This window comes from Rhinoderma darwinii, chromosome 2, assembly GCF_050947455.1.
Source record: "Rhinoderma darwinii isolate aRhiDar2 chromosome 2, aRhiDar2.hap1, whole genome shotgun sequence".
In the NCBI taxonomy this organism is placed as follows: Eukaryota; Metazoa; Chordata; class Amphibia; order Anura; family Rhinodermatidae; genus Rhinoderma; species Rhinoderma darwinii.
Window position 1 is genome coordinate 74,516,421 of NC_134688.1, and position 27,101 is coordinate 74,543,521.

General features: G+C 42.1%; 1 protein-coding gene across 4 annotated transcripts in view; it reads left to right on the forward strand.

The window, feature by feature from the left end:
- NEK5 (NIMA related kinase 5) overlaps window positions 1–27,101 on the forward strand; it is a 94,084-nt gene that overhangs the window by 53,424 nt on the left and 13,559 nt on the right. For 2 of the 4 annotated variants that reach the window (XM_075851762.1, XM_075851761.1), the window contains exons 12-19: window positions 1,979–2,151; window positions 3,661–3,724; window positions 10,705–10,812; window positions 13,243–13,326; window positions 13,947–14,033; window positions 18,220–18,300; window positions 20,413–20,502; window positions 22,620–22,707. In XM_075851762.1, the coding sequence (XP_075707877.1) occupies window positions 1,979–2,151; window positions 3,661–3,724; window positions 10,705–10,812; window positions 13,243–13,326; window positions 13,947–14,033; window positions 18,220–18,300; window positions 20,413–20,502; window positions 22,620–22,707 (775 nt within the window). The remainder of the gene's footprint in view (window positions 1–1,978; window positions 2,152–3,660; window positions 3,725–10,704; window positions 10,813–13,242; window positions 13,327–13,946; window positions 14,034–18,219; window positions 18,301–20,412; window positions 20,503–22,619; window positions 22,708–27,101) is intronic. The other 2 variants (XM_075851763.1, XM_075851764.1) reach the window with 2 other exon arrangements.

Here is a 27,101-nt window from a genome sequence, read left to right on the forward strand (position 1 = left end):
TTTGGCAGTGTTTTTTACGGCCGTTTTTGGAGCTGTTTTCAATAGTCTATGAAAAACGGCTCCAAAAACGTCCCAAGAAGTGACACGCACTTCTTTTTCACAGCCGTTTTTTTTACACGGCCGTTTTTCATAACAGCCGCGTAAAAAAACGGCCCGTCGGAACAGAACGCCGTTTTTCCCTTTGATATCAATGGGCAGATGTTTGGAATCGTTCTGCTTCTGAATTTTCTGACGTTTTTCGGGCGTTTACGGCCCGAAAAACGGCTGAAAATAGGCCATGTGAACATACCTTAATATTCACTGCTGCACAAACCTTGTCTCACTTAAAAAAAATGTTTTATCCTCCTCTGTTATTTAGATATCGGTGTTGTTATATTTGGCACCCAATATGTAAGTAACCCCCTGAACTGTCAATGGGGCGTTTGTTTATTTCTAAATGGCAGGGGGACGCGACAATGTCCAATCAGCTACGGTTGGCTTGTGCTGTGTGATCTCTCTCGCGAGATCACACAATCTTGTCCTTCTGCAGAGAGTGTGTGCGAGCTCATGCATGTGCGCACATCTCTCGACTGTACTCCCACCGCCATGCAACAGAAGACAAGGAGAAGATCTACTCACATCCAGGTTTGTATAGATCGTCTTCTCCTCGTCTTCTGCTCCGTGGCGGTAGGAGCATCGTCGGGAGATGTGCGAGCGAATGGGCGTGCGCACATGCTCTCTGCAGAACGACAAGACTGTGTGATCACACGAGAGAGATCACATAGCACAAGCTGGTCCCACACTGTCCGTAGCTGATTGGACAGTGTCAGAGCGCTAAGTAACATGCCCCCCTGCCATTTAGAAATAAAGAAACGCCACATTGACAGTTCAGGGGGTTACTTACATATCGGGGGCCATATATAACGGCACCGATAGCTAAATAACAGGGGAGGATATCATATTTTTTTTTAAAGTGAGACAAGGTTTGTGCAGCAGTGACTATTACTTGGTGCACTCAGCTACACATGTATGGGCTGGTGAAAGGTTCTATTTAAGTAAATGGGGTGACCTACAATGCCAGCCAAGATTGGCACTTCTAGAAAAAAAGCAGTCCTGGACAACCCTATTAATAGGGTGTTTTTATATTTTTGAGGAAAGTGTTCTTTTAAAGGGGTTTTCCAGTCTTGTAAAAAAAAACAAAAAACTGATATCCGCTGTATATATGTTAAAAATTATATTCTCACATTTCAAATGCCCTGACACTCCATCACCGATGATCCCTGTTCCCCCACCGATCTTTGTGTAGACCATTGCAGTGACAACGTGGCACCCCGACACGTGACTCGGGCAGCAAATCACTGACAACATTGGTGGCAACAAGTCATCACTGTGGTCAGTGGTAGAGGTGACATGTTAACAAACAGCAATGTAAAAGCTCAGGGAATAAACAGTGCAGAAGCGGCAGCGGATTTGAAAGGTGAGCATATCATTTTTATTTTTTTATTTTAACACAAATACAGAACATTTAAATTTTTGCTCTAATCCTGGAAAACCCCTTATGCTGCGTTCACATCAGGGTTGGTTTTCCGTTCATGGTTTCCATTGCAGCTTTCTGTTGGAGGAACCCATGAACGGAAAGGCAAACGAAAACCATAGCTTATATTTGCATTACCATTGATTTAAACGACACTAATTTTTCCACAAAAAAAAAAATGGAAACCTTATGGAACGGAGGCGAACGGAAACCATTAGCAACGGAAGCATTACCATTGAAATCAATGATAATGCAAAGGGAAGCTATGGTTTCCGTTTGTCTTTCCATTCATGGATTCCTCCGACGGAAAGGTCTAACAGAATCCATGAACGGAACCCGACGCTGATGTGAACGAGGCCTTACTTATACACAACTAATGCTGCAGAGGGGAATGTGACATTGATCTGTAGAAACCAGACGTTTCATAGTTCATAGTATGTTTGTTCGTATTGATCATTTTATTAGGTGCCTGGTCAGAATTGGGGACAAAAGATGGAAGAGGAGGTATCACCGGGCAGGATGCAGAGACAATATGACCATTATTACGCCAGACTCAACAACATGCAGCAAAGACCCTATGAGTATCAACCTCAATATGGGCCACAAGGAAACCAAAGGGTGGAATCCCCACATCAGTGGTAAGTGAAAATGAAAGTGATAAACTCTATTAAGTGGGCCATGGCACTCCAGCGGTTACTGTTACACCTAGAGGCGTAACTTGAGCCCCAATGCAAAGCCATTTACAAGGCCCCCACTTATCATGTGCCATTTATAATACTGGTGTCTTCCTATGTCACAAAGGGGTTTTTGGGGCCCCTTAGGTACCATTGCCAGGGTGTGACTGCTATCTCTGCACCCTCTATAGCTATGCCCCTGGTTACACTGATTCAGGCAATTGAATAAAAATAAAAGATTTTGAATGAAGTGGCGCTTCAGACAAGTACTGCAGGCATCAGTTATAGTCTTTACTTCTGCCATAGTTTTGGAACAATTAGTTCTTTAGGTAGTCATTGTGTCTGCGACTTGATATAATTGAATGCACTCTAAGGGTATGTTCACACGCTTAGCAAAAAATGTCCATAAATTACGGAGCTGTTTTGAGAAATTCAGCCTCTGAATTTGAGGCGTTTTGGAAGCGTATTTACGAGCGTTTTTCATGTCGAGGCGTATTTTAGGGCGTTTTTTGCTGCGTAAACGCCTCAAATTACGCTCCAAATGTGTGCCAAACCCCTGCAAACTGGTTTTTACAACTCCCATTGACTTCAATGGGAATTCGGTCCGTCAAATATGCCTGAAGAAGTGACCAGCACGTCTTTTACGGGGCATCTTTTTACGCGCCGTTTTTGGAAAAAGAGGCGTAAAATTACGCCCTGTGGGAACAGAACGCCGTAATTCCCATTGAAATCAATGGGCAGATGTTTGGAGGCGTTCTGCTTCCGTTAATTCAGGCGTTTTTCGAGCCATAAACGTCCGGAAATACGCCTGAAAACACTGTGTGTGAACATACCGTTAGAAGGATTTTTTTTGTTGGCACCGACCCTACACCTCACCCTTCTCAACTGCATATTGCTTAAGTTATACTATCATACATTTCCCAACAAATGCCAAACATACAGTGGCTAAATAATGCTGCCCTATAGAACCCAAATAACAGTGTCATACTGCGATCAAATGACATCTCTACATTGCTGTACAGTGCACCAAAGAAGTGCCATAGTCCCCGTGCACACGTTCATGCAGTATTTACGGTCAGTAAATACTGCATGGACAGGCAGCGGAGCGTCACCCGTATGTCCTATTTTTTGCGGCTCATTTTACAGCCCTGATGCACACCCGTAAATATATGGGAAGGTGTCCGTGGCCGAAATAATTGAATATGTCCGTATTTTGAGAATAAAAACTATGGACATGTGCATGGGGCGTTACAGTTACCAAAAACATAGAGCCAATGTATCAGTACCATATAGTGCCCAAATAATTTAGAACTGCCTAAATAAAGTCTCCCCTACAATGTCAAATATATAAGCTTACTTACAGTACCATCACCCACTGTAATGGTGGTCACTATATATATGATGCCCACTGACTTGACTTTTGCTATTACTGTAAATGTATATAATAATTAACAAATAAACTCTGTTTCCCAGGAACGATTATTTACAGAGGAAACAGGAGGCCGAACGGATCAAGATAAAGGTTGAAAAACAACTGGTGAGTAAACTGAGATTCGCTGTTTTTCCCAAATCATCTAAAACTTTTGATTATGTATCAAAAAGTAAAAAATACTCATAGTATTGTACATGTTTCACGGCATTAAAAACTTTATGTACAGACTGCATGCATAATTGACATACTTAATTGTCCTAAATCGGCCAGTAGTCCATCAGAGGTAAGAAAGGACTTATTATAGCTTTTCTTTTGATACTCTGGTGTTAGTTGTATGTTTTGTTAGGTGGGTACAACTTGTCATAAATGAAATAATGAAATCTGAAATTTTTCAATCACAGTAAAAAACCCTCATGTTGCTACTTGGAAACCGTCAACAAGCTGCTGTTGACAGATTGGTTAATATGCATAACGCTCCATGACCTACTATTAGGTCATGCTAACTGTAGCGTTCGCGCTCAGTGACCTAATAGTAGGTCATGGAGTAAACACGGCGCCGTTCGCACGGGGCGCGTTCATGAGCTGTGATAGCTGCTGTTTCCGACAGCAGACTATCACTGCTCAATGTGCCGGGACCGATCGCGGAGCTCCCCCGCCGATTAACCCCTCAGAAGCCGCGTTCAATAGCAATCGCGGCTTCTTAGGGGTTAATCCGCCATCGCCGGCCTGCTACACGATAGCGACCGGCGATGGTGACTATGGCAACCGGGCAACAAACAATGGCGTCCGGCTATGCCATAGACGGAAGCCTAGTGGGTCCTGACAACGTCAGGACCCACTATGCTTGCTGTCAGTGAGTAGCTGACAGTTCTAATACACTGCACTACGCATGTAGTGCAGTGTATTAGAATAGCGATCAGGGCCTCCTGCCCTCAAGTCCCCTAGTGGGACAAAGTAATAAAGTTAAAAAAAAGTTAAAAAAAGTTGTGTAAAAATAAGAAAATAAAAGTTTTAAAAGTAATAAAAGTAAAAATCCCCCTTTTTCCCTTATCAGTCCTTTATTATTAATAAAAATATATAAACAAACAAATAAACTATACATAATTGGTATTGCCGCGTCCGTAACGGCCTGAACTACAAAATTATTTTGTTATTTATCCCGCACGGTGAACGCCGTAAAAAAAAATATTAATAAACCGTACCACAATCACAATTGTTTGGTCACTTCACCTCCCAAAAAATGGAATAAAAAGAGATCAAAAAGTCGCATGTACCTAAAAATGGTACTGATCGAAACTACAGTTCGTTACGCAAAAAATAAGTCCTCGTACGGCTTTATTCATTGAAAAAGAAAAACGTTCTGGCTCTTAGAATAAGGTAACACAAAAAGTGAATGATTGTTTACAAAACTTATTTTATTGTGCAAACGCCATAAGACATTAAAAAAAACTATAAACATCTGGTATCGCCGTAATCGTATCGCCCCGCAGAATAAAATGAATATGTCATTTATAGCGCACGATGAACGCTGTAAAAAAAATAGAATAAAAAAACAATAGTAGAATTGCTGTTTTTTAGTCACCACGCCACCTAAAAATAGAATAAAAACTGATCAAAAAGCTGCATGCACCCCAAGAAAACTACAATGGATTCCTCAAGGGGTCTAGTTTCCAAATTGGGGTCACTTTTGGGGGGTTTCCACTGTTTTGGCACCACAAGACCTCTTCAAACCGGACATGGTGCCTAATAAAAAAGAGGGCTCAAAATCCACTAGGTGCTCCTTTGCTTCGGAGGCCGGTGCTTCAGTCCATTATCGCCCGAGGGCCACATGTGGGATATTTCTCAAAACTGCAGAATCTGGGCAATACGTATTACGTTGCGTTTCTCTGATAAATCCTTTTGTGTTATAAAAAAAATGGTATAAAGAGGATTTTCTGACAAAAAAAAAAAAGTAAATTTCACCTCTACTTTGCTCTAAATTTCTGTGAAACACCGAAACGGTTCATAAACTTTCTAAATGCTGTTGTGAATACTTTGAGGGGTCTAGTTTCTAAAATGGGGTGTTTGATAGGGGTGTCTAATATATGGGCCCCTCAAAGCAACTTCAGAACTGAACTGGAACCTAAAAAAATAAATAAATGAGGCAATACTTCGCTTCTTACATTATACTGATAATGAGCCGTTCCCACCCCGAGATGACCCCAGTTTTGACCGTTTGCATAAACGGAGACCCCTATTTCAGTGCCCGGTTTTCCCAAGCATACACCCCCGAGAAGTGTATTTCTATTGATGAGTCCCTGGTACATTTTAAAGGGAGGGTTCAATTCCGCCAGTACCTGCCGGGTAAGAGGGCAAGGTATGGCGTGAAGATGTATAAGCTGTGCGAGAGTGCATCAGGGTATACCTACAGATTTAGGATATATGAAGGAAAGGCCACCCCCAAACCAGACTGCATCCTGGACTACAATAGGTACATGGGAGGGGTGGACTTGTCAAATCAAGTCCTGAAGCCCTACAGCGCCATGCGGTGTGGTATAAGAAGCTGGCCGGGAACATCATACAGATGGCTTTGTACAATGCGTATGTGCTACGTCGATGTGCAGGCCAGAGGGGAACTTTCCTGGAATTTCAAGATCTAATCTTTAGGGACCAGGAAGGGGGGGCACCCAGTACTTCTGGAAGCGAGGCCACACGCATCGTACCAGGGCTACACTTTCCAGGAGAAGTTCCCCAAACCGGTGGAAAGGGAAAGAGTCAAAAGAGGTGCAGAGTCTGCTATAAGAGGGGGATAAGGAAGAACACAATATACCAATGTGACACGTGTCCCGAAAAACCAGGGCTCTGTATAAAAGATTGTTTTAAAATGTATCATACATCCCTTGATTTTTAATTTACCCTGATGCACTCCGCACAGCTTACCCCCCTCATCTTTCCCTTCTGAGCCCTGCCGTATGCCCAGGCAGCTGATAACAGCCACATGTAGGGTATTGCCGTACCCAGGAGAACCCACATTACAATTTAAGGGGTGTATATCTCCGGTGGCGCATGCTGGGCACAATATATTGGACACTGAAATGGCATATATATATATAAAATTGCAAATCTCACACTGCACCATCTGCTGCGCATTATCTTTTACACAGTACCTGTGGGGTCAAAATGCTCACTACACCTCTAGATGAATGTCTTAAGGGGTGTAGTTTTTAAAATGGGGTCACTTCTCGGGGGTTTCAACTGTACTGGTACCTCAGGGGCTTCTGCACACATGACTTAGCACCAGAAAAGCTCCAGTAGGCCAAATGGTGGTCCTTTCCTTCTGAGCCCTCCCATGGGCCCAAACGGCAGTTTATCACCACAAATGGGGTATTGCTGCACTAAGGACAAATTGGGCAACAAAATGGGGTATGTTGTTCCTTCTGAAAATAAGAAATTTTGATCAAAAATGACATCTTATTGGAAAAAATATCATTTTTTTCATTTCACAGCCCAATTCAAATAGGGGCTGTGAAAAAACTGTGCGGTCAAAATGATAACAAAAACCATAAATGAATTCCTTGAGGGGTGTAATTTCCAAAATGGGGTCACTTCTGGTGGGTTTCCATTGTTTTGATACCTCAACACCTCTTCAAACCTGGCATGCTGCCTAAAATATATTCTAATAAAAAAGAGGCCTCAAAATGCACTAGGTGCTTCTTTGCTTCTAGGGCTTGTGTTTTAGTCCACGAGCGCAGTAGGGCCACATGTGGGACATTTCTAAAAACTGCAGAATCTGGACAATACATATTTAGTAGTATTTCTCTGGTAAAACCTTCTCTGTTACAGAAAAAAATTGAATAAAATTGAAATTCAGCAGAAAAAATGAAATTTGCAAATTTAATTTCCACTTTGCTTTAATTCCTGTGAAATGCCTTAAGGGTTAAAAAACTTTCTATATGCTGTTTTGAATACTTTGAGGGGTCTAGTTTTTAAAATGGGGTGTTTTATGGGGGTTTCTAATACATAGGCCCCTCAAATCCACTTCAGAACTGAACTGGTACCTTCAAAAAAAGGCTTTTGAAATTTTCTTAAGAATATGAGAAATTGCTGTTTATGTTCTAAGCCTTGTAACGTCCAAGAAAAATAAAATAATGTTCAAAAAACGATGCCAATCTAAAGTAGACATATGGGAAATGTGAACTAGTAACTATTTTGGGTGGTATAACCGTCTGTTTTACAAGCAGATGCATTTAAATTCTGAAAAATGCAATTTTTTCAAAATTTTCTCTAAATTTTGCAATTTTTCACCAATAAACACTGAATATATCGACCAAATTTTACCACGAATATGAAGCCCAAAGTGTCACGAGAAAACAATCTCAGAATCGCTTGGATAGGTTTAAGCATTCCGACGTTATTACCACATAAAGTGAAATATGTCAGATTTGAAAAATGGGCTCTGAGCCTTAAAGAGGCTCTGTCACCAGATTTTGCAGCCCCTATCTGCTATTGCAGCAAATAGGCGCTGCAATGTAGATTACAGTAACGTTTTTATTTTTTAAAAACGAGCATTTTTGGCCAAGTTATGACCATTTTCGTATTTATGCAAATGAGGCTTGCAAAAGTACAACTGGGCGTGTTGAAAAGTAAAAGTACAACTGGGCGTGTATTATGTGCGTACATCGGGGCGTGTTTACTACTTTTACTAGCTGGGCGTTGTGTATAGAAGTGTCATCCACTTCTCTTCAGAACGCCCAGCTTCTGGCAGTGCAGATCTGTGACGTCACTCACAGGTCCTGCATCGTGTCGGCACCAGAGGCTACAGTTGATTCTGCAGCAGCATCAGCATTTGCAGGTAAGTAGCTACATCGATTTACCTGCAAACGCTGATGCTGCTGCAGAATCATCTGTAGCCTCTGGTGCCGACACGATGCAGGACCTGTGAGTGACGTCACAGATCTGCACTGCCAGAAGCTGGGCGTTCTGAAGAGAAGTGGATGACACTTCTATACACAACGCCCAGCTAGTAAAAGTAGTACTTTTTTTTAATTCATATTTATTTTTATTTATATTTATTTTTATTTTCATATTTATTCTTATTAACATTCATTTTTATTATATTTTTCACATATTGTATATATATTTTTGCATTCATTTCATCTATTTATTCAATTTGTTTTATTTAAATTTATATATTTTGTTTTTCTGTGCCATACATACTGTGATTAAATTCATCCAAACATTTCATTATTATTCTGGCACTTGCAATCTGATATATGTATACTCTGTTTCCCCTATGATGTTCGTTGCTCTATCTTTGTTCAGTGCGCATGCGCGGCCTGGCGGTCTGGGATTTCGCTGCCGCGGCCGGAATAACATGGAGGCGTGGCTCTCGTCCTCCTGGGTCCAGGGTCGTGCCTGGGATGCTGATACGCCGGAACTTCTTTTCCGGCTGTCTGTGTCCCTGGCCGGACTGGGTCGCGGGACACCAGATCCTCGTCTCTGCTCCGTTTCCGGCGGATGATACACCGGACTGTCGGGCCGCGACACATCATGTGTCAACAATGATTTCAAGCAGCCACAGCTGCTCCCCTGCTGTTTTATTGGCTTTTGTTGGTTTAAATGTGGTCTTTTCACTTTCTGACACCACCCCCAGACGAAGGCTCGAGGGCCGAAACGCGCGTCGGGGTTGATGCCAGACAGTGCCAACTGTGACATGGGTAAGACGTTTTGCTTCATTTCAGCTATTTCAGCCGTTCCTTCTATGCATGTATTCCTTTGATGGTTATACATGTGCGAGTGGACTGTTGCTCTCTCCAACTCCTGCATCTGGCTGTGATTAATATCACCGCCTGGTGTGATCCTCACCCATTACACTGGGTGCAGGATTGTGTGCACTATAGCTACACTCATATTTATTTATTTATATATTTATTTATTCATTTATTTATTTATTTCATTTATTCATTCATTTATGAATTAGGAATTGCTCATTTCTTCCCCTTGTCACTTTGTTATTTAATGTATTACAACTCTAACATTGCCTACATCACTGTCTGGCATCCTTTTCACACTGTGGCCATCATCTTTAACTTTTAAATGTCTTTTGTTATCTGTTCTAATAAAATTTGTCATTTTTAACCAAACCTTGGTGTGTCGGACTCCGTTTCTAGGTTTATAATTCATTTAGAGTGTATCCCCACCGTTACCATCATGCTCATTTAGGGCTTGTAAGTCCCGCCCCCCGCCCTTTTTTCTTTGTCCCTTTATCTTATATGCATACAATAGATATTCATCTTATTAATGTTTAACCTTTGGGACTTGGGTTTGGCTGGCGCTGCTCTTTTGGTGCTCTCCATATAGGTATAGTAAAGTAGTAAACACGCCCCGATGTACGCACATAATACACGCCCAGTTGTACTTTTACTTTTCAACACGCCCAGTTGTACTTTTGCAAGCCTCATTTGCATAAATACGAAAATGGTCATAACTTGTCCAAAAATGCTCGTTTTTTTAAAATAAAAACGTTACTGTAATCTACATTGCAGCGCCGATCTGCTGCAATAGCAGATAGGGGTTGCAAAATCTGGTGACAGAGCCTCTTTAAGGCCCAAACTAGGCTGCGTCCTTAAGGGGTTAAGTGCATAATGGAGTCCTGCTGCAAACCTGCTTGTTGACAATTTCCAGGACGCAACAGGCTGTATAAAGTAAAAATAAAATTTAGAAATGAGTGAAAACAACAAAAAATAATAATTAACATATATTCGGCTCTGTTTTTCCTGCTTTCTGATGGCCAAAATAATGTTGTTTGTTGCACCGTTCTACAAAAATGGAAGCCCATTATATATGGTATATGTCTTCGGGGTACCAATAGGATCTATCACACAATGGATTCAGTCATAACTGTCATGGTAATAATGGAAGCTATGGCACTAGTGTGCACAGGGCCTTACAAATGCTGGCTATTATATAAGGGGGGCTTTGCTCATTTTATGCACTGGAGACATTCCTTTGTTTGTCTGTATTGTTCTCCCATGAACTTTTTTACTTAGTTTATTGATATACATGTCCACTGTAAAATGTTTTTAACTGGTAGTGTGTGTCTCTAGGGAATACGTCCTTCCTCTGCTGATCACTATGGTAAACATATACCAGTTTCAAGGGTGGACGTGCGGGTGGATCATGCAGTGAACAGATTACCACAGAAACAGTATGAGGTACTTACATGGTTGTAGTCTTTTTTTTCCCTCTTCTTTTTCTTTTGGAGGGGGTGGAGGGTGATCAGCCTCTGTAAATATAACCGTAATACTTACGATTAGCAAAGCTTTACCAGAGATGACAAGTACATTCTAGAAGCTCTTGTGTAGCATATATTAAATGGAGACTACTGACCATTGGACGCTCATAGGCTCAGGCCTACGAGCATCTAAAGGAAAATCCATCTCTAAGGGTATGTTCACACGCTTAACAAAAAACAGCTGAAAATACGGAGCTGTTTTCAAGAGAAAACGGCCTCTGATTTTCTGCCGTTTTTTGCAGTGTTTTTTACGGCCGTTTTTGGAGCTGTTTTTCTATTGAGTCAATGAAAAACTGCTCCAAAAACGTCTCAAGAAGTGACGTGCACTTCTTTTTACGAGGCGTTTTTTTACACGGCCGATTTTAAAAAACGCCCCATGGGAACGGAATGCCGTTTTTCCCATTGAAATCAATGTGCAGATGTTTGGAGGCGTTCAGCCCCACGCAGTTTTAGCCATTTTTCGGGGCGTTTACGGCTCGAAAAATGGCTGAAAATAATAGGCCGTGTGAACATACCCCAAGGACGTCAGTTACACCATTAACAACTAAGAGGGAGAAATAATATCAAGCGGTAATGCCATCTGATCAGTAACTTGCTCAGAAATGTATGGTTAGCCAAGAAAAGGGAATGTTCTCCTTTAATCACTATTTTTATTTTTGTTTTTTAATCTAAAAACATCCTAAATGCTGTGTTGAGAATTTCATAATACGTCTTTATAGTGGTCAGAGCTCAGTTTTCTTTTATACAGAGCTCCAAATCCCCTTTATAGCTATAGAGTTAAAGAGGCTCTGTCACCAGATTATAAGTGCCCTATCTCCTACAAAATCTGATCAGCGCTGTAATGTAGAGAACAGTGGTTTTTATTTTGAAAAACTATCATTTTTGTGCAAGTTATGAGCAATTTTAGATTTATGCTAATTCGTTTCTTAATAGACAACTGGGCGTTTTTTTACCTTTTGACCGACTGGGCGTTGTACAGAGGAGTGTATGACGCTGACCAATCAGTGACCAATCAGCGTCATACACTTCTCTTCATTCATGTCCATTTGTATTCACTGCACAGTGTGATCTCGCTGTGCTGTCACATACACCCACATTGCTGCAGACAGTTAGAACCTTATTATCTAACTCTAAGGCCCTGTTCACATGGTGGAACTTTTGTGGCACACATCGGAGGCCATGCCACTGATTCGTTGGAGGTATGCGTTGGGAAATCCTTACAACGTACTGTATACCTCTGACGTGCACTGCAAACGTAAATAGATCCTTAACTGTATAGGAAAGCGCAGTAGATTGGCCACTGCTAAAAACCATAAACCACATGGCATACTTTTTTTTTTAAGACTGAGGCCCATACAGTGCCATACGTTGGAGCTTTCTGTCGAGGAATTTCCCTATCAGAATACCGCCGACGTATACGCCTGAGGGAAGGCCAGACTAAATGTGTTGTGTTGCTTACATTCAAACAAATTAACTTCTGGAAGCTACACAGTTAAATCCTTATTGTTCCTCTTCTAACATTATCTCAGAAATCTGACTTATTTATCTCAGAATTTGCATTTATCAAGTCGGAATTCTGAGATAATCTTTTTTTGCACATGGCCCCAGGGCTCTTCCGTATTTAGGTGTATCACTGTTACACCGAGAAATTAAAACGACATGTCCAGCATCGCTTTAAAAAAAACTACCAAAAAAACAAAACCACACCCAGGGAGCGTTTTATAATATGAACGCATCATATGAAGTGCGTGCCAGTCTCTCTCTCCCCCCCCCCCCCCGCCCGGTGCCGCGTGCTTCAGATTCATCAACAGGACGCACGCCCTGTTAATAAAGCTGTCATTGTCACTTCAGCTCACTTAGAAAGGTGACGTCGAACTTCTGCACATATTCGTTTGTGTCTGGAAAAAGTGGTGCACGGGCTTCATAAATATGGCTTGCAGCGCAAATAACATATTTTTTTTATGGATTTAAACCAAAAGACTGCGGTAAATACATTGATAAGTCTGCCCCAAGTCTTTACATGAGGTCTGTAAAAATATATTTTCCCCTGGAAAAAAACACAAACATGTCACCCCTAGGGCATTCTGTTTTCACTTGAGATCGTCACAGTGACCACTTCAATTATGTGATATTGGAATTTAGACATTTCTATTCATTACCATTACACATTATTACACAATTCCCAGTGTAAACCATTATTCTCCTATGCATAAGATCTTCTCATCTTCAAGAAACAAATCAGAAATGAGCTTTTTTTTAGTCTCTGTTAAGGTAAATGCAGTCACTTTTCTTATACTAAATATGTATGTGCAAGATAATATAAAATTATATTTAAAATGTTCTTCAACAGGAACATCTGCGACAACTTAAAGACATCCGCCAACAATATCACAATGACGTTAAAGAAATAAAAATTAAAGCCGGTGCACATCAGGTAGTGTCCCTTCTACATCAATTGTGATTGCAATGTGAATATTATTACTTTGATGCAACTTTTCTGCTTTTTATTTTATTTTTTTGGGGATGTAAGGCTGGCATGCAGCTATTCACCCATGCCCTGAAGCTCCCGTCGCACAGTTTTTGTGCGGATGTTAATGACAGAGGAGATTTGGATATCTGCAGTTATTGAGTCAGCAGAGCGTTGGCGACTTTTATGCACTATGCGCCTCAGCACTCAGCGACCCCCGCTTTGGAACTTTACGTGGTCTGTCACTTCGTGGCTGAGTTGCTGTGGTTCCTAAACACTTCCACTTTACAATAATGCCACATACAGTTGATCGTGGAATATCTAGGAGGGAAGACATTTTAGGAACTGACTTGTTGCGCCAGTGTCCCACTATTACAGGTCCATACTGGAATTGAGTGATCTCTTTAGAACGACCCATTCTTTCACAAATGTTTGATAAGACGACTGCATGGCGAGGTGTTGGATTTTATACATCTGTGGCAATGGGACTGAATGCTACACCTGAATTCAATGATTAAGAGGTGTCCCAATACTTTTATCCATAGAGTGTATATAACAATTGAGAATAATCATATGGTTCTTCACAGGATTCTCCTAAGGCAACAGATGGGACATATCTTGTAAAACCAGGAAACAAAGGAGGACAATCTCCTATGGACAGGCCAGACGGAAAGGTAAATATATAAGTGGTGTAACTATAAGAGGTGCTGGGGTTGCCAATGTAGCTTGTCCCTCGTACATAAGGGGGCATAAATGTTGCACAAGAGCTCTGCTATAAATAGGGTGCAACTTAGCTATAGGGGGTTACAATGGACACAGTTTCCTAGAGGGCCCTCAATCACATCCTTGAAACTGGACCCCATCCCAGGTCACGGACAGTCAAGACCCAGAAAAAGGCCATACTTGCAAATGGACACAGCCAGGTCAGAAAATGCTGATGAAGGAGTGAGCAGGTGCTTTAAATAATAATAGCCACTCCCACTAGTCTTGAGGGGAGTGGTGTGTGGTGCATGGGATGTGTAGTAAGAAATAATAAATGAATAGTGTGTGTGTGCAAGTGTAATACTATGAGTGAAATATAAGGGGCAGTAATGAGTAAAGTGCCTCAATAGAAATAAAATGGATAATGGGGTGCAAGTGTGTGAAACATGGAGGGATAGTGTGTACGTCATGAGGCACAACGTGTATAGCCAGGTAGAAGCCTATTTGTGACGCCTTGATAGTTCATAGAGCGGGCTACCCTGCTTGCTATGCCAAACAACAACACACCATGCTCTCCCAGCATCAAAGACCCAGCTGTGTCCAAGAGAAGCGAATATATGTAGTAATGAAAAATACCTGGGGTATTAGTAATCATTTTGGCCAAAAGGACGCAAGCTCGCAATCCACGACAAGGATCCCCAGACTTGCGAGTCCCTAACTCCTCAAATGGAACAGAACGTTCCTGATGTACAAACAGAACCGATAAAAACAAGGGGACATATATGAAAACACAGAAAAAGGCCATACTTGCAAATGGACACAGCCAGGTCAGAAAATGCTGATGAAGGAGTGAGCAGGTGCTTTAAATAATAATAGCCACTCCCACTGGTCTTGAGGGGAGTGGTGTGTGGTGCATGGGATGTGTAGTAAGAAATAATAAATGAATAGTGTGTGTGTGCAAGTGTAATACTATGAGTGAAATATAGGGGGCAGTAATGAGTAAAGTGCCTCAATAGAAATAAAATGGATAATGGGGTGCAAGTGTGTGAAACATGGAGGGATAGTGTGTACGTCATGAGGCACAACGTGTATAGCCAGGTAGAAGCCTATTTGTGACGCCTTGATAGTTCATAGAGCGGGCTACCCTGCTTGCTATGCCAAACAACAACACACCATGCTCTCCCAGCATCAAAGACCCAGCTGTGTCCAAGAGAAGCGAATATATGTAGTAATGAAAAATACCTGGGGTATTAGTAATCATTTTGGCCAAAAGGACGCAAGCTCGCAATCCACGACAAGGATCCCCAGACTTGCGAGTCCCTAACTCCTCAAATGGAACAGAACGTTCCTGATGTACAAACAGAACCGATAAAAACAAGGGGACATATATGAAAACACAGAAAAAGGCCATACTTGCAAATGGACACAGCCAGGTCAGAAAATGCTGATGGAGTGAGCAGGTGCTTTAAATAATAATAGCCACTCCCACTGGTCTTGAGGGGAGTGGTGTGTGGTGCATGGGATGTGTAGTAAGAAATAATAAATGAATAGTGTGTGTGTGCAAGTGTAATACTATGAGTGAAATATAGGGGGCAGTAATGAGTAAAGTGCCTCAATAGAAATAAAATGGATAATGGGGTGCAAGTGTGTGAAACATGGAGGGATAGTGTGTACGTCATGAGGCACAACGTGTATAGCCAGGTAGAAGCCTATTTGTGACGCCTTGATAGTTCATAGAGCAGGCTACCCTGCTTGCTATGCCAAACAACAACACACCATGCTCTCCCAGCATCAAAGACCCAGCTGTGTCCAAGAGAAGCGAATATATGTAGTAATGAAAAATACCTGGGGTATTAGTAATCATTTTGGCCAAAAGGACGCAAGCTCGCAATCCACGACAAGGATCCCCAGACTTGCGAGTCCCTAACTCCTCAAATGGAACAGAACGTTCCTGATGTACAAACAGAACCGATAAAAACAAGGGGACATATATGAAAACACAGAAAAAGGCCATACTTGCAAATGGACACAGCCAGGTCAGAAAATGCTGATGAAGGAGTGAGCAGGTGCTTTAAATAATAATAGCCACTCCCACTGGTCTTGAGGGGAGTGGTGTGTGGTGCATGGGATGTGTAGTAAGAAATAATAAATGAATAGTGTGTGTGTGCAAGTGTAATACTATGAGTGAAATATAGGGGGCAGTAATGAGTAAAGTGCCTCAATAGAAATAAAATGGATAATGGGGTGCAAGTGTGTGAAACATGGAGGGATAGTGTGTACGTCATGAGGCACAACGTGTATAGCCAGGTAGAAGCCTATTTGTGACGCCTTGATAGTTCATAGAGCGGGCTACCCTGCTTGCTATGCCAAACAACAACACACCATGCTCTCCCAGCATCAAAGACCCAGCTGTGTCCAAGAGAAGCGAATATATGTAGTAATGAAAAATACCTGGGGTATTAGTAATCATTTTGGCCAAAAGGACGCAAGCTCGCAATCCACGACAAGGATCCCCAGACTTGCGAGTCCCTAACTCCTCAAATGGAACAGAACGTTCCTGATGTACAAACAGAACCGATAAAAACAAGGGGACATATATGAAAACACAGAAAAAGGCCATACTTGCAAATGGACACAGCCAGGTCAGAAAATGCTGATGAAGGAGTGAGCAGGTGCTTTAAATAATAATAGCCACTCCCACTGGTCTTGAGGGGAGTGGTGTGTGGTGCATGGGATGTGTAGTAAGAAATAATAAATGAATAGTGTGTGTGTGCAAGTGTAATACTATGAGTGAAATATAGGGGGCAGTAATGAGTAAAGTGCCTCAATAGAAATAAAATGGATAATGGGGTGCAAGTGTGTGAAACATGGAGGGATAGTGTGTACGTCATGAGGCACAACGTGTATAGCCAGGTAGAAGCCTATTTGTGACGCCTTGATAGTTCATAGAGCGGGCTACCCTGCTTGCTATGCCAAACAACAACACACCATGCTCTCCCAGCATCAAAGACCCAGCTGTGTCCAAGAGAAGCGAATATATGTAGTAATGAAAAATACCTGGGGTATTAGTAATCATTTTGGCCAAAAGGACGCAAGCTCGCAATCCACGACAAGGATCCCCATGGCCAAAATGATTACTAATACCCCAGGTATTTTTCATTACTACATATATTCGCTTCTCTTGGACACAGCTGGGTCTTTGATGCTGGGAGAGCATGGTGTGTTGTTGTTTGGCATAGCAAGCAGGGTAGCCCGCTCTATGAACTATCAAGGCGTCACAAATAGGCTTCTACCTGGCTATACACGTTGTGCCTCATGACGTACACACTATCCCTCCATGTTTCACACACTTGCACCCCATTATCCATTTTATTTCTATTGAGGCACTTTACTCATTACTGCCCCCTATATTTCACTCATAGTATTACACTTGCACACACACACTATTCATTTATTATTTCTTACTACACATCCCATGCACCACACACCACTCCCCTCAAGACCAGTGGGAGTGGCTATTATTATTTAAAGCACCTGCTCACTCCTTCATCAGCATTTTCTGACCTGGCTGTGTCCATTTGCAAGTACAGTCAAGACCCGAAAAGGTGGGAGTGGGATATGTTAGAAAGAGAATCCTACATTTGAAAATGTGATGAAGTGAACGGTAGTGAGGTGTATTGGCTTAGCGGGCACTTTATTTGACAGTTAGCCGCTTTGTTTCTGGCCGCCGTTGGGTCAATGGATCCCCACTCTGACCACCCAAATCTTATAGCATCTGCTGAATAGAACTGAAGGTCAGCCTCCCAATGCAAGTCTATGAGACACATCGAGACTTTCAAAGAATAGCATTGAGACTGGCTTACAGTTCCTGAGATGCGATAGGATTCAGGGAGTAAAAATGGCGCTTGTGTGACCCAATGGCGGCCCGGAACGGTACAGCTACCCATAGATTAAAGCACCCGGTTAGACGATACTCCTCACTACATTTCACTTTTTTACATTTTCCAAATATGAAAGGGGGGTCTTTGCCGGAGTGCTTCTCAGCGATACATTACAGGCACAAATAGTCGCAAGGATTCCCTTACAAATAGTTTTTACTCTAGTTTCAAAGTAACAGATATATGTTGTTGAGAAAGATCTTAATTTAATATGTTTTAGGAGATTCAACTACAACTCAATAATATCCTCATGCAAAACCGACAGGAGAGAAAAGCACTAGAAGAAAAGTATAACATAAAGGTATATTTTCTAAAGCTGTCCCATCTCGTTTGGTCTTGTAAGGTTAGCAAGCGACATGCAGTGGCAGTTTTTTTTTTACTTTATTATAAAAAAAAAAAGTTGTTCCCTCAAAATTCCACGCTGGTCCGCTGCCACTGGTCGTCCGCACTCTGGTGCGGTAAATAGTGATAAGTCCATAGTAAAGTCCTGCCACGTGGCTCCATGGTCCAAAAGCTGCCTTGGGAGGGTGCCTTGCCTTGGGTGGCAGTATTAAGGGGGCAGCAGTTTATGGGTGAATTGTTTTATTTTTATACTGTCGATGCAGAATTTAGTATGTCAGTTAACGTTGGACATTTTCTGCATTTGTCTATGAGCTCCAAATTGATATTCTCTCTCTCTTGGAGGTTCAGAGAGTGGCCGGCCAGAGAGACAATGACACGCATGGGTTGGTGTTCAAAACAGTCTCTGCCCACAGGGGGCGATCCATCTTTATTTATAGGAAAATGAGAGTAGGTGGTAACCTCATACTTGCAAAGCATGAGCATTCTAAATATGGTAGAATAGCCACCCCCCCCCCCCCCCCCTGTAGGCTGTTGTGTCAGCAGATCTATGAGCTCCAGTGACAACTGTCTATAGCACTTTTAGGTTCACACATAAAGATATTAAAAATATTTTTGACAATACTATCCACTCGTTACTGGAAAATTACTCAAATCCGTCGGTGAAAGCAACGTCAGCGGTAAAGGGGGCAGCTTGATCACCAATAGAGAGCAAGACGGTCTGAGTCGTCCTGATGCTTTCATTATCATCATAACCGAGAGTTATGTGGGACCCGTGGCAGGTGCAACACAAGTCAGCGCCGCAGACTGAGGCAATGAGCAGCGGGCCCTACACTCTCTGTTATCATCAAATCTTAAGGAGGACACAGACTGTCCTGCTCTCTATTGATGATAGAGTTAACCCAAGATCACCCTCCTAAAGGAATTATGACATGGCCCGTCATGGCACGTGTAAACGAGTGCTGATCAACGAGACAGCTCATTGATCAGCGATCGTCTGCTCCTATTACACGGAGCAATGATTGGATTACTCCGATCACTCGTCCCCATACATTTTCATCATGTCGGCAGCGCATCTCCCTGATTGCATCGGGAGATTTGCTGCCGACAAAGATGATTTTTAATTCTGCATAAAAGAGCAGATCCACTGATGAATGGGCTCGTTCATCGGCTGATTGTTGCCGTTATTACGCAGAGCAATGATCGGCAACGAGTGTTCATATGAGCTCTCGTTTGCCCGATCATTGGCCTGTGTAGTAGGGCCCTGCCCTGTGAGTGTTTGTTATATACGACGCGTTACCACTATGCTCTAATTGTCACGCTGACAGTAATTCTGACTTTTGTCCCTAGTTTCTGAAGGTTGGCATGTCTTGTTTTAGTAAATCTTTGTATTCTCCATAAAATAAAAAATCTGGAGCATCTTTTCTTAAAACTCTGCATTGTGCCATTCCTCTGTTATATCTCCTGGAAATGTATAAATAAATTGACACCTGGGTGTTATCATTCCCTTTGTTAATAGGATGCGTCCCTACACAGTCTGACAGCACTGAATGGACAGTGTCAGAGAATGTAACCCAGTTATACATTTATTTATACATTTCCAGGAGGAATTACAGGGAAAATGGCACAATGCAGATGTCTAAGAAAAGATGCTTCAACATTATTATTTCACTGGGAACTTCAGCAGATCTGATATGTCCTCTGTAAGGTGGGTATGCCCATCTTATACATTTATGGTTTATTCGCGGCTCTCTTTATTCTGTTCAACGGGAGTTACTCGGCTGCTGCTCGGCTGTTTCTGTTACTCCCATACAAAAGGATGGAGAGAGCTGCGCGCCTGGAATCTGCGGCTAGCGGCTGCCCCATCAGATGACTCCCGTTCTCAATATAGGTACAGGTCCCAAAGCTGGGACCCACATCAGACATGGCATGTCCTATGAAAAACCCCTCTAAGTACAGTCATTCAAGTACTGTTTTGGTTTTGTTTTCCTTTATCAGTGCAAGATATAGAAACGATTACTGTATGGAGAAATTATTTTTAGTCCTCCGTGACATATTACTTTCTGTTTTTCAGGGTGGGATAAGATTTGAAATAAACGACATCACAGAAGAGATTCAGACAGACGGTCCCACGGCAGACGACCATAACAGGGAAAATGAAGAGGTCAGAACAACCCTACTCTTATAATGCTGAGATTTCCATCATTTGTGTAACTTTGGTCCATTCCTTTATAGCTTCTTATGTAAGTAGGATGAAGCGTGTGGTTGAGCAGTGGTGCTTCCAGGTCTCACTCACACATTAAAGTGATTGTCCTATCAGGAAAGCCCATGTCTATATGCCCTATTAAGGCCATATGGACATCATACAGTCGGATGCCTCGCTCGGGATTCTCCTCTATGAGTCAGAACTGAGGGGCGCCTTGTAACAGAAGCTCCCACTTTGGCAAACTCGGCCCATCCATGCATTACATGGCCAGCCAATTATCCCCTACAGCAGCCAGACGCGGGTTACAGAAGCTGGGCCAACAGGTTTTCTATTTGTCTGGGTTGTCTGTGGAATAGTCAATAACAGTCATATTATGCAGGGTTGATAAATGTACTTTTTTTTTGTGGAAATCCATCTTGAAGCTCAAGAGGCCTGTAGAAGAATACAATGTGTTACTTTTCGACAGCTAGTTGCAATCTCATAATATATAATAAGGCCCTATATAAGAGGAAACTATAGTCAAAGAGTAACATTTACATACTTTCCACGGCACTTCTCACAGTAATATCACATAAAAACATAACGATTTTATGTTATTGTTAGACTGGGTCAATTGAAAGTCCTACAGCTCTTGCTCATGCCTTGGATCAGGTCTCCTGCTAATAGCAGAGGTTTGATGGGACATCATACATAGACCCTAATCAAATGTTTACTTGCCTTAATGAGCGGTTCCCTTTAAAATCTTTTGTAAAAAACATAATAGTTACCTATACAATCCTCACCATGTAATATGTCCATAGTATTGTGAATATTGAATTTTCCTCAGTAACTACACAGTTGAGTCACATTATTATGACCACAAGCTAATATCCAGCGTAACCGCCGTGTGCAGCACGGAGAGCAGCTGGAAGGGCTGGGAGTGACTCAATAAGGTGCTGGTAGGTTGTCTCAGGTATCGGGAGCCATACGGACTGCAGTGCACCCCACATTTGCTGGAGGGTGCGTGGGGGAGGATCCCTAGAGTGAACAAGATGATTGAGGTGGTCCCACAGATGGCCAATTGGGTTCAAGTCTGGCGAATTAGGGAGCCAGGGAAGTACTTGGAAGTCTTGGTTGTGCTCTTGCAACCACTGTTGGACATTTCTAGCCGTGTGACATGTCGCATTGTCTTGCTGGAAGATTCCATCTGTCCCAGGGAAGACAAACCTCATGTATAGGTGGACGTGATCTGCGACAATGGATTCATACCCAAATAGGTTCAGAATGCCTTCCACATGGATGAGTGGACCAGAGAATGCCATAAAAACATTCCCCAGACCAGAACGCTGCCACTACAAGCTTGTGTTCTTCAAGCAATGGTTGCAGGGTCTTTGTTCTCTGATGTTTCTCACCTGACACACCAAAGTCTATCCGTTCGATGAAGCAGAAATCGTGACTCATTGGAGAAGGTAACCCTTTGCCAGGTTCCCGTGGTCCAATTCCGATACTGCCGTGCAAATTGAAGCCTTTTTTCTGATGCACCTTTGTTAGCATAGGAGTAGTGACCATCCACCTGCTTCGGAGCCCTATACGCAGTAGGGTTCCCTGAACTGTTTTAGACACAAGTCTGGTAGCCCCGTAATTTTCACAGTGAGCTGCTCCACTGTAGTGTGTCACTCGGCCCTCGCGCACCTTCATAGCCGACGTTCACCTCTCACATCAATGGCATGTGGTGCTCTGCATTTTCCACATTGGTTATTCCCAATGGTGTCATTTGCCACTCATGATACACTTTCACTACAGTAGCACGCGAACAGTTCACAAAGTGCGCTGTTTGAGATATACTGCCACCCTTGGCCCGAAAGTCAATAATCATCCCTTTTTGCAATTCTGATAAATCGCCCCTTTTACCCATGGCAATGAGTGATATGTGTTCAGACCGCCTATCGCACACCTTATTTACCCACCAAGCCAGCCCACACCACATCACTTCCTACATGGGCTACGCGATGCCGACGTCAAAAGTAACAGGTGGTCATAATAATGTGAATCGACTGTGTATAATTGTCTGTAAGTAAAGTTGGATTTTTTTACAGGAAAATGATCCTCTCAATGACACGTTAACCTTTGATGATGGGAAAAAATTAGAGGGCACTGATTGGCACAAGATCTATGTGGAGCAAGGTGAGTTTTCTATACAATACCATCTTACAAAATACAACCTTATTTAATGAAGGCGGAAGCCGAAACGCGTTGGGGCCGGCCGCCATTTTTGGAGTCTCAGCTACATGGGTTAGTACTTTGGTAGTACTCCTTGGTTTTTTGTTCGCTGCCTCTTGGTATTTGGGCTCTCACATATATATGGTTAACTCCTCAGTATCTATACATACATGAGCTCTCCTCTCTGGACATTAGAACACATTGTTCATTTAGTCCTGTTCTCAATTATACCTTTCATGCATGGGAGTAACATCCCTCTCACCGTTTTTCGTAGCAGTTTAACATATCATCTGTAGCCTGTATACCTCACCTTATCGACATCATGTTACCTATACTGTTGTTTTGAGGTATATGTAATATGTCTTTACCTATATGACTATATTTGATTAATATTGACCCATGTGGCGGCCATGCTTTTATTTGTGATTCATTTTTAGAAACTCGTTTTGTGTAAACAGTGTAATATTGTTAAATAAAAAGATAATGTATTTTTTGACTTAAAGACACCTCGGTTCTTTTCTTGTTTGGTGCAATATATTTTGGGAGTACAGTCGCAAGTTATAAGGGAGGATATACATAATTTATGCCAGATGATGCAGCATGCATGCCCTGTATATAGGATTTAAAATACAACCTTATTTAATGAAAATACACTGCATGGCCTAAAGTATGTGGACGTTTCAAAACAATGGGCATTAATATGGAGTTGGCCCCTATTTTTATAACCCTGTTCTCGGAAGGCTATCCACTCGTGTTCACTTAGCCATATGAACCTTAGAGGTGTCTGGCACTGATGCGGGTGAAAAAGGCATGTCCAGGGGCATAACTATAGGGGGTGCAGAGGTGCCAGTTCTTACCAGGCCCTAATGCATGAGTGGGCCCATAGGCCCTCCGCTGCAAAAGACAACATCCATATTACAATAGTGTAATATCTGGCTACTGCAGTAATAATATACAGTATAATATGCAGTATTAAGAGTATAATAAGAACCATGTCAGTGAAGGAGGTAGCAACCAATCCTTATGTCCCCATATGCTATGCAAGCTTAGGGGGGTTTCTATCTCCTATGCTCTGTTTAGTACATGTAGAAGCATTTAAAAGTGTGATTCAGGGCAGAACACTCCAATAAAACTACCAATACCGCTATACCATAATGCCCAGTATGAGGTCACAGACTGCAAGTATGAAATTATTTTCACCTATGTAATAAAAACATTAATAACTGCAATAAGAAACGAATATATTATAAAGGTTCACTTGCCTATGCTGTGATTCTGTGCTTCAGTCTTATGTGGGTTTTTTTCATATATCAATTATTTATAGACCTCAAAACAAAACCCAAAATGTTGAGCCACAACTGCAAATTCTTGGTACGTTCACACGTATTGAAAAATACAAGGCTGATTTTTAGAGAAAACAGCCTCGGAATCCAGGCATTTTTGGTGCTGATTTTAAAGAGTATTTGGCGTTTGCAAGCGTATTTTTCTAAGCGTTTTTTGTAATGTCAATGGAAATCAGCCCCCATTCTTTTTTTAAATGCAGGGTAAAAATACGCCTTGTGAACAACAGTATATTCCCCATTGAAATCAATGGTAAACGGTTTGCAGGCATATTACAAGTGTATTTTGGAGTGTAATATGAGCCTTTTACGCTCCAAAATACGCCTATAAACAAGCCATGTGAACATACCCTTAGGACCCTTGGCTACCTGGCTTCTGGGATTTGTACAGCCCTTGAGTCTAGTTACTACAATAATAGATATGTAGTTAAATATGAACAACATATAATGCTAAAACATATCTTCACAGCAGTAAAGAATAGATCGTATAGGTAATGGCAACACTTCCACATTGTTGGGGGTCTGGCTACTGTGACCCTCACAATCCTCAGAATGGAGGGGGCACGATGCTAGTTAAGCGCTATGGGCTCCTTCACAGATTTTCACTTAAATGGATTTGCAACTGTGTTGCAGTTCCCTGCACATTGGGTGTTCGCAAGCGCAACTGTGCAGGAGAAGTGCCGAAGGGACAGTGATTTACTTCATGTTGTGCATCAGTAGGGGGCCCAGTGAGGTTGGGCCCCACCAATCAAAATGTTTTTTGGCATATCCTAGCGGTATGCCATAACAGTCTATGATAGGAATATCCCTTTAATGGATATTTCTCACAATCCCCCCCCCCCCCTTTTATTGCTATTACAAGCCAGGACTGGATTTCTTATGAACACAATAAGGATGTATTTGGCACACAAAATGTAGGTTTTAAATTCTTTGAATTTATTGTATTAGATGCCAGGGGTTTGGTGCGTGCAAAGTTTTGGCGCCAAAAATAAGTGGAAGTCCGCCATACTGATAACAGCGCCTAACATCTGGATACACCAGTGACCAGTGGGAACAAGTGCCTGACGAAGGTCCCTTGACCGAAACGTTGCACGCACCAAACCCCTGGCATCTAATACAATAAATTCAAAGAATTTAACCCCTTCCCGCTCCTTGACGTACTACGTCATGGCAGCTGTATCGTTCGCGCTCCATGCCGTAATAGTACGTCTCGGGAGTAACGGCCGTTTCGGCCGTCCTCCCGACACATACAGGAGCTGTGACGCTGCTGTCTTGTTCAGCAGCTGTCACAGCTCCTACAGCGGGGACCGATCGCTGTGTCCCCGCTGATTAACCCCTTAAAAGCCGCGTTCTATAGAGATCGCGGCTTTTTAGGGGTTAAGCTGCCATCGCCGGCCTGCTACGCGATAGCGGCCGGCGATGGTGACTATGGCAACCGGACACCAAACAATGGCGTCCGGCTATGCCATAGACGGAAGCCTAGTGGGTCCTGACAACGTCAGGACCCACTATGCTTGCTGTCAGTGAGTAGCTGACAGTTCTAATACACTGCACTACGCATGTAGTGCAGTGTATTAGAATAGCGATCAGAGCCTCCTGCCCTCATGTCCCCTAGTGGGACAAAGTAATAAAGTGAAAAAAAAGTTAAAAAAAGATGTGTAAAAATAAGAAAATAAAAGATTTAAAAGTAATAAAAGTAAAAATCCCCCCTTTTCCCTTATCAGTCCTTTATTATTAATAAAAATATATAAACAAACAAATAAACTATACATAATTGGTATTGCCGCGTCCGTAACGGCCTGAACTACAAAAATATTTCATTATTTATCCCGCACGGTGAACGCCGTAAAATAAAATAATAATAAACCGAACCACAATCACAATTCTTTGGTCACTTCACCTCCCAAACAATGGAATAAAAAGAGATCAAAAAGTCGCATGTACCTAAAAATGGTACTGATCGAAACTACAGTTCGTTACGCAAAAAATAAGTCCTCGCACGGCTTTATTGATTGAAAAATAAAAACGTTCTGGCTCTTAGAATAAGGTAACACAAAAAGTGAATGATTGTTTACAAAACTTATTTTATTGTGCAAACGCCATAAGACATAAAAAAAACCTATAAACATCTGGTATCGCCGTAATCGTATCGCCCCGCAGAATAAAGTGAATATATCATTTATAGCGCACGGTGAACGCTGTAAAAAAAAAAGTATACAAAAACAATAGTAGAATTGCTGTTTTTTAGTCACCACGCCAACTAAAAATAGAATAAAAACTGATCAAAAAGCCGCATGCACCCCAAGAAAACTACAATGGATTCCTCAAGGGGTCTAGTTTCCAAATTGGGGTCACTTTTGGGGGGTTCCCAATGTTTTGGCACCACAAGACCTCTTCAAACCGGACATAGTGCCTAATAAAAAAGAGGCCTCAAAATCCACTGGGTGCTCCTTTGCTTCGGAGGCCGGTGCTTCAGTCCATTACCGCCCAAGGGCCACATGTGGGATATTTCTCTAAACTGCAGAATCTGGGCATTAAGTATTGAGTTGCGTTTCTCTGATAAATCCTTTTGTGTTATAAAAAAAATGGTATAAAGAGGATTTTCTGACAAAAAAAAAATGTAAATTTCACCTCCTACTTTGCTCTAAATTTTTGTGAAACACCTAAAGGGTTCATAAACTTTCTACATGCTGTTGTGAATACTTTGAGGGGTCTAGTTTCTAAAATGGGGTATTTGATAGGAGTTTCTAATATATGGGCCCCTCAAAGCAACTTCAGAACTGAACTGGAACCTAAAAAAATTAATAAATGAGGCAATACTTCGCTTCTTACATTATACTGATAATGAGCCGTGCCCACCCCGAGATTACCCCAGTTTTGACCGTTTGTCTAAACGGAGACCCCTATTAGACCGTTCCAGTGCCCGGTTTTCCCAAGCATACACCCCCGAGAAGTGTATTTCTATTGATGAGTCCCTGGTACATTTTAAAGGGAGGGTTCAATTCCGCGAGTACCTGC